General features: G+C 38.7%; 1 protein-coding gene across 1 annotated transcript; it reads right to left on the bottom strand.

The window, feature by feature from the left end:
* Positions 1 to 597: 597 nt before the first annotated feature.
* Positions 598 to 7,490, bottom strand: ube2d4 (ubiquitin conjugating enzyme E2 D4). The gene is made up of 7 exons (XM_083912537.1): positions 7,219 to 7,490; positions 5,428 to 5,491; positions 5,223 to 5,254; positions 5,052 to 5,129; positions 4,816 to 4,921; positions 3,402 to 3,495; positions 598 to 3,254 (listed from the first exon to the last, which is right to left on the bottom strand). Exons 1-7 carry the CDS (start codon positions 7,240 to 7,242, stop codon positions 3,209 to 3,211), a joined length of 444 nt encoding a protein of 147 aa, XP_083768663.1. The 5' UTR covers positions 7,243 to 7,490; the 3' UTR covers positions 598 to 3,208.
* Positions 7,491 to 8,338: the final 848 nt, after the last annotated feature.

The raw sequence follows: 8,338 nt of genomic DNA, 5'->3' as shown, positions 1-8,338 counted from the left end.
GGGACTTGGTCTGGGTCCAAAATACATCTCTGAGATGTTGTTGAGATGGTAGATCTGAAACCCCCAGACTGCTCAGGTCTTTAGGGACAGGTTTACTCTGTGTTCCCAGGGTCAGAACTAAAAAGGCTGAAGCAGCGTTCAGTTTTTATGCTCCGCACCTGTGGAACAAGCTCCCTGAACACCTGAGGTGTGCACAGACTATCAGCTACTTTAAACCAGGCCTAAAAACACTTCTGTCACTGCAGCTTTCCCATAACCCAACATGTAGGTAATCCTAACCCTTTTATGTGCTTTTTAAAATCGTATTATTGTTTTAGCGACCTTGTTTTACTATTCATGCATTTGACTTATTGCTTATTTGATCCTTTTTAATTTTTGGCTATTTCATTATCCCGTAGTGTATGAGTCTGTTTTCTTTTTCTGTAAAGCACTATGAATTGTGTTTGGAAGAATGGTGTTATATAAATGCATTTTCTTATCTTAATTGTTAGTGTATTTCTGGTTATTAGAGGCCACCAATGCACATCTGGTTCTGGTTCATACACTACTACACCCTGAAAGCACAACAAAATGACTGCAGACAACGGTAAACCAAGATGAGCTTTATTCATATGTTATAACAAGGTCGATAGTTATCTTGTGTAGGCTATGTGAGGACAAGTGGACGTTCATGGTGGCATTTCAAGCACACATATTCCAAATTTTAAGATGCACGAAGGCTGGTCCTGCATTCAGAGGAAAGAGCCAGGCGGAAATTTTCAACAAAAATATTGTTACTGTTCAAGCAGGTTTCCATGTCTATTGATGAAATGAATCACCCGTTTGGGAGATACAGCCCTGATAGCAAATTTACAGTTCATGACATGTTCTCTATATATACAAAATGAGGGTTAAGGCTAAAAATTTTAGACAGAGGTGTTAGGCAGATGAATTGTAACGAAATCCCTGATATCTGGCAAATGGCTGTGAGAAGGTTCTCCAGAGTGCAAAGCATGCCAAGCTGCCTATATAAAGTCTATTGAGCACACTGGACAAAGGAAGTTAATGTTGCACCGCTCACATGATGAACTGAGGCTGCATTTGAACGTACAGTTGGAAGATACTCTGCTTTCAAATAAATAAATAGCCACAATGAACAAACAACAATGCACAAAAAGTTTGAACTAGCACTATTACACACAAGTCTTCTTCAATTGTGGCCTGGCAGCAAATATACTTTCACTGCATTCAGAGGGTATATACTTTCCAAACCTTTTAGAGTATACTGTGTCAGGTCAATTTGTTTTTGACAAAATCTATATTTGGAGCCTAAACCATAGTGTTAATTCTACACTCAAAGCCTCTAATCATGCTTTAGTATGGACCTTTCTGAATGAATGCCCCCAAAAGTTAAATTTATTCCCCTTTATAATATCAAATAATTCCCTTCATATTGGCAGCATCAGCACATTATGAGCCATGACTAGAAACAAATCATAGCATTTCCTAACTACTTTACCCAACAGTCACAATGGATTATATTAAAACAAATATTACATTATGACACATCACAATCTTGTTCAATTAATGTGACATGAATGAAACAAAAAATGCCTATCACTAAAGCTTTCAAAGATACAATACAAAAGGTCACAAATGGATCACCGAGACAAACTGTTACTGTCAGTGTGGATTATTAACCCCAAAACAAAACAAACATTTGCAGACCCGGATATGAACACAGAGAAATGCTAACAAACTTTACATCACTTGATGTTTAAAGCAATTGTCATGGCAACTGTATTTATTCACCTCAAGTAACAAGATGCACATGACTTAAAAGGACCGGGTTCTGAAAATGTCAAGTCTGTTTGAGTTCCCATTTAGATGTAGCCATTTAGCCAAAGGATATTTCACTTTAGAAAGACAGTAGCATGAACGTGTTTAACAGCATTGTTTGAAAGCTGTTCACATCCAAGTGTTCAAAAATAAACGGAGATGGTGATGAAAAGAACTCTGTGAAAACAATGACAGTATTTCTGGGACAGCATATTTTTGTGCAACACAGACCATTGAGGCCTACATGCATTAAGAACTTCAGGAGTGGTGATCCATCTTAGCTTGTTTAGCTTCTTCGGGAAGTGTGAGTGTTTTCTTTTCTATGCACAAACTAGTGAACTTAGATCTACAATTTTTAGAAGCCTGATGATAACCTGGGGACCTGGTCATTTTTCTCACCATGGGTCACTGCATGTAAAGGCTGATGATTTGGTTAGATACCTGAGTAACTGTACTGAGGTGGCACACAGCTCCGCTATCTGCCAAAGAGTAGCTATTGTTCATAGCTACATGACAAGTAATGAGTCAAACAGTAGTATTTTGTGCACTATGGCCACCAGCCATGGGTGGTTACTTATACAGGATATAAGGGCAATGACAGCATGTGTGAGAAAAACAGAAGTTGACACTTGCCCTGTGGAGCCCCACAAAAGTGAGGCAAGGGCCAGCTAGCTCTTAACATCAGCTCTCCGGTGTTCTCAAACCCACTAAAAATCTGTTGCAATTTAAAATGCAGTAGGTGCTAAGAGACCGATCCTTTACATCTTTCACATTGTTTCGGGGTAAAGACAGTATGTGCCAACAGATCAGCTGCTGGTAATGGCACTGCACCATTTTGTGTTGAACAAGGAACATTCTGCCTCAATTGCACATACCGAAAATAATAACACAGAAAGGCCACTAAATACATGGAAATACAGTAAAAACAAGACATCCAGTGGGACACAGACAGTACCTCTGAAATAAAGGGAGAGCCAATCTCCTAAACAAATCAAACTTTTTGCTCCTGATTAGCACAACGATATGACTCACTGACAGTGAAAATGATGCGAATGAATAGCAATGATGGTGATAATCACAAAAGCAGGAGTAACAGTTTAAAGTCTGAGTGTGGCGGTATGAACTGTGAAGAGTTTCCAGGTATTCCATATGGGAGTGCTTTAAGGAGCCCAGGTCCTGCTCAGCAGATCCATACAAGTCATGAAGGACAGCACATGGTAGCAGCTCAGCACATGGAAAGCCAGGTGGCACTGTACCTCATTGTATTACTTCCTCCTCCAAAAGATGGGCTGTTGTCTAGTTTTTTTTCCCTCTGTTGCTCATTTGCCTCAGGTTACAAATCAAACGTGTTTCTTTTGTTCTCATTTGTATTTTGATCTCCCTGGCATTCTCACATTGCATACTTGTGTGTCCATTCTCTTGCTGATTTGTTGTACCTGTAAAACACATGCAAAGTTTGTAAAAAAAAAAGAAGAAAAAAGAACGCAGGTGAACTTAAAAGACTATCTCCAAAACTAATAAGTCAGTATGACAGTGAGCGAAGCTGAGAAATGTGGTAAATCTCATTCATGTTTTACACTCACTTTTCCCGGTCAGCCTTGTATGTATGGGCGATCTCTGGTACCAGTGGGTCGTCCGGGTTTGGGTCACAAAGAAGAGAGCAGATAGACAATAATACTGGGGAAGAAAGAAATAGAGTAATTAGATTATATTAACAGAAACTCAGTGTGACAATAAGAGGGGATTTGTTGGCTATGGGCTTGACAGACCTACTCCCAACACCAGCACAGCCAGGATCGACTTTGACATGTACTAGCATTGAGGGCGGTCCTGATGTCTATTTATTTACGACTGTTCCCCACGGCGGACATTTAAAAAGATGCCGCCGAAGGGTTTGCGGTGGTCTGACGCAGGGGTGGAGTGTTTACTGCAGATTTGGTCAGATAAAAATATTCGAAAGCAGTTGGACAACAAAAAAACTTGGAGGGATAATGACGTCTATAAGCAAGAAGCAATCGAGATCATTCCAAGAAACGCGAGTGGGCCTTGGCCGCGGGGGGGAAGGGAGTGGGGCCGATCAAGGCACGGATCATCTGGGCCAAGTGTGAGTCCGCCCTAAAGAGAAATATCCAGCTATACATGACCAAATACCTTTAAATACTGTTTATTTGTGAATGAGAATAATGATCAAATATTTACAGCCACTGATTCACTCACTTATACAGTCATGTTAATCCTATTAAAATAAATTAAAAGTATGTAGCACCTCCCAAGACAACTGGGATTGGTTTGAAGAAATGCAAAAGAGCCAGAGTGGTTTTACCCTTATCCCAATATTATAAACCGGTGTAGCCACACGATACTCCAGTGATCACACGGATGCTCTGGAGGTAGATCTGGCTATGCAAGAGTACACTTGACTTGTCTTTTTACATTTAAACATGACACTTAATGTCATAGACCTGATTTGACATTTAACACTCTGTCTCAACACCTGACTTGGGACTAGAGTCTCACTGTTGAAGACTGACATAGGTCTAGAAAAAGCTGAACTGAGGGAATGTGTTAACATCACTTTTTCACATGATACAAACCTGCTATGAACGGGAATAGCAGTAATCAGAGTCAATTATGATGTGTACAATGTAGTTGTATCAGAAAGTCAATGGTCTTTGGATGTTGCAATATGGCAAGATATTTATATTACTGACATATACATGTACAGAACTTCAGCACTAGGGAAACACACTAAACACCGCCTGAAGGCTGACAAAAGTATAACTGAATGGTTTTCAAATGTAATTGCTGAATGTTTGCCAGTTAGCCACCCCGGGCAGAGTGACTGTGGTAACTTTTACATCTTCGATAGATCCTCCCGCAAGCGGACATTTTGATTAGGAGCAAGTACTGTGTATACTCGGTCAGCATTCACAACTGTTCTAATAAATTATAATGTACTGGTAAACACACAAGTATTTATTTTGTATTATCACATACCTTTTGATACTGTAAGTGCAGGTGACCATTGTGATCTCAGTATATCCAGACAAATACTTCCATTGCTGTTGATATTAGGGTGGTAGATTTTTGTTGTGAATGCAACCTGTGAGTAAACAGAAACAATACTGTTGTAATTTCCCAGTGAAGCCAGTTATCTTTACAGTAAAAAAAATGAAGTAGAAGTGAGTTGAAACGTCCATCATTATGCTTTCACAAGATAGAGTCTTACTCACTTTGGGGGGTTTGAAGGGGTAATCTGTCGGGAAGTGAATGGTGAGGAAAAACACACCACTCTGGTATGGGCTGTCACTCTATTGAAATAAAAATAGAAACAAGATAAGTAAGTCGACAGCAATTTCACTGCATTTCAAATTTCAATAGGGTTAAGATACAGCTTCACTTACCGGACCCATTATTGTTGCCTGCCAGTGAAACACTGGGAAAAGATTAATAACAGATTAATAATGCATTTAGCATATCCATTTGGATGCAAACCCTGATGCACAATGACATACTGTACTCTACTGATGTCTTCTTATAAGCTGATGTAGAAATAAGGTATTATTACATTCCGGCATATACTGATGCAACAATTTCTCAACTACTTACAATCATCTCCAACTGGTCCAGCAGAGCACTGAGCAGGTGGGTCCCTCTGCAGGTCTGACAGCTCCTAAAAGCAAGATAATCACTTAACAAAACAGCCATGAATTTACCAGTCAGTTACAGTATTGTTGTAACACTGCAAGGAAATTACACACACTTTAACTTAGATTTGCTTTACATGTAGTTATATTGCGTACATTGGGTGGGTACACAAGAAAATGTGCTGACACTTGAGCCTCAACATTATGGCACTGTGCTATATGTCAAAACTAATGGGTTAATGATGTTTACTTTGAAATAACTTACACTAATCCCAAGGGATTGGGAAACAAATTGGCTTTGCAACAAAGACCATGAAACATAACTGGGGCATAATCCATATAATGCCTGGCTTTATGTAAAGTGGGCTAATTTAATATTTTTGGGAGTTAAACTTCAACATTTAGCCAGGCTGTAATTAAAACCAGTCTTTTCAGTGACGGCCATGTTTGCTGTACAGTCATGGTCGTCATGCCCCACATCTGTTGATGTGTAAGGTGGTTTTATAGTTCAGATGACTTCATAAATATTTTAGTCACCAGTTCAATTTAGGGTAAAATAAGAAGATCCATTATTATTCCTACAGTCCAATTTACAGCGTTACCACAGCAAAATAGGATAGTGCAAATCAATAACAATGCAAAATACAAAATATAATAATAGCCTCTATACACAGTGAAAGCAATTAACACTTAGAAATATGATAAAAACTGTATTACAAAAAGGTAAAGTGACAGTAAAACACAAAAGTGGTAAATAAACAGACTGGTCAACAGTGTGTGTGGGTGTGTGTGTGTGTGTGTGTGTGTGTGTGTGTGGGTGGGTGTGTGTGTGTGTTCCTATGTTCAACAAGAACAGTGCTGATTGTAAAGTCTGATAACTTTTAGACCATAGACTATGATTACAAATGGTACAAACCTCAAATGAAAGCAACAAAAACCTTTTACATAAATAATATAGGAAAATGCTTCATCTAGCATGTTAATTTATGTTTATTATATCAACAATGAATGCTAATAGCCAAGCACCATTTCATACAATTGATGAAACGACCATGTACATAGGAGGGCAACACAACAGATGAATAAATAGAAAGTAAGCCGGTTATTTAACATTTGTTGAAAGGAAGCCTATCTATTCTGTTATATAAATACACACCGTGGCCTGCTCCAGTGGCCCATTTGCCATTCCATATATGGCAACACTGACACTAGGGTTCAATTTTGGCAACAAGCAAGCAGCTGTCATTCAGCGAATTAACACATCACCAGCCATACTTTAAATCACCAACCACAGGGATAAATGCAAGTGTCCAGCTAAGCATATAAAACCAAATCCTGTACACGTAAATGAGTCAAACCAATGACCGAAGCACCTAGTAACGTTAGCTCACTGCTAGCCTAGCACTGCGAAAATACTTGTTTATCGTGTTAGTTAACGCTAGCCACCCCCATGGGCGTATTGCTAAGGTGCTATGTGCCATGAAAATAAATAAAAATAAACAACACCTAACGCTAGCTGTGAAAACAACGGCGCAGTTTGAGTTGTAATCGATAGATGACGGTGCCGTAGCAATGCACCAAGGACCACCAGTGGTCGGTGAGCTCGTCTTTGTCTGTGAATTGCTTAAAACAAGCAAGTAGTTTTAAGAAAATAACAAATAAAATATTACACACTGGTATGATGTTTACAGAAGGTCTCACACTCAGACAATGATATGAGGTTATGTTAGCACATGTAAAAATATACACTCACCTTCTGAATTCTTTTCAACGCCATTGCATCAATGGCTGTGCTATGTAGCCTGTCAGCTAACAGTTAGCACTTCACACATACAATTGGGCTTTTGTGGCCGCGTACTTCCAACTCTCACTTGACGTATAATCAGGAAAGCGCGTCTGGCATATAACAGGCTAAAGGGTTTATGGTTTCTAATTTAATCTAAGCGACAAATTGTGAGTTATTCTTGAGCTTTCGTTCGCTTGCAACAGAGCAACCGGGATATTTTAGCTGTCTCTTCTCTGATCTCGTTAGTCCTCTTGGTGCCTGGCAAACAGGTTTTGGTAATATCGCGAGACCTTTATTGCTTTAGTTCAAATGCATTTTTATTTTTAAAATACAGTTTTTTGACCTTTTGACACAGTCCATTTCACAAAATCAAAGTTACATCGCTTTCAATTATTAGGGAGGATTATTTAAATTATTATTACAACAAAACAACTGCACGCGGCCCCCTACTTTTTAATCAAAGTTAAATTTGATTACTAATGCCCTGAATCAAAACAGTAGTGATTCTCTGACATTTGTGGATTCCTACTCATGTTTTTGGCTGCGTGGCTACAAATTATGTCCCTTCTGTTTAAATCAACCAAGAGCTATTGTTCATTCATATAAAAATCATCTCTCAAAATAATCAAATCATCATCATCATCATCATCATCAATGCAATCATCATCCTTATCATCAAGTTTATAACAGTAGAGATGAAAATATAACATTGTAACGTCAGGGTAATACATGGCCTCACAATAACTGAGGCCAGGTGTCCACAAGATGTCACTATTTGAAAAGAGCAAAAACAAACACAAGAAAGCCATGGTCAAAATGGATAACAGCTTTGGCTTTTGCAAGATCTACACTGCCATTTAACACAATTCAATGCTGAATGCTCAGAATAAATAAACACATTTAAAGTTTTTCTTTTAAATGAATTTGCTCAAGCGTATAAGTGCATGACAATGGTGCAGCAGAGTACAATGAAGTCAAACGTGTTTATTATTCAGGCGTACATCAGAATAAAGAAGAAGACTATAGAATTGTTCATTCAATACCCGATCATTGTAAAGGCATATTCATCTGAGTCAGCTGCATGCTC

This window comes from Echiichthys vipera (genome assembly GCF_963691815.1).
Source record: "Echiichthys vipera genome assembly, chromosome: 4".
Classification (NCBI taxonomy): Eukaryota; Metazoa; Chordata; class Actinopteri; order Perciformes; family Trachinidae; genus Echiichthys; species Echiichthys vipera.
This window is presented reverse-complemented; position numbering and strand designations above follow the sequence as displayed.

Excerpts from the sequence above, each read along its gene's own strand:
- ube2d4 (XM_083912537.1), bottom strand. The coding sequence starts at position 7,242 with ATGGCGTTGAAAAGAATTCAGAAG. Across the intron at positions 5,130-5,222 it reads AGGCAACAATAATGGGTCCG|AGTGACAGCCCATACCAGAG; the intron begins GTAAGTGAAGCT and ends TTATTTCAATAG. Across the intron at positions 3,496-4,815 it reads TGCACTTACAGTATCAAAAG|TATTATTGTCTATCTGCTCT; the intron begins GTATGTGATAAT and ends TTTCTTCCCCAG.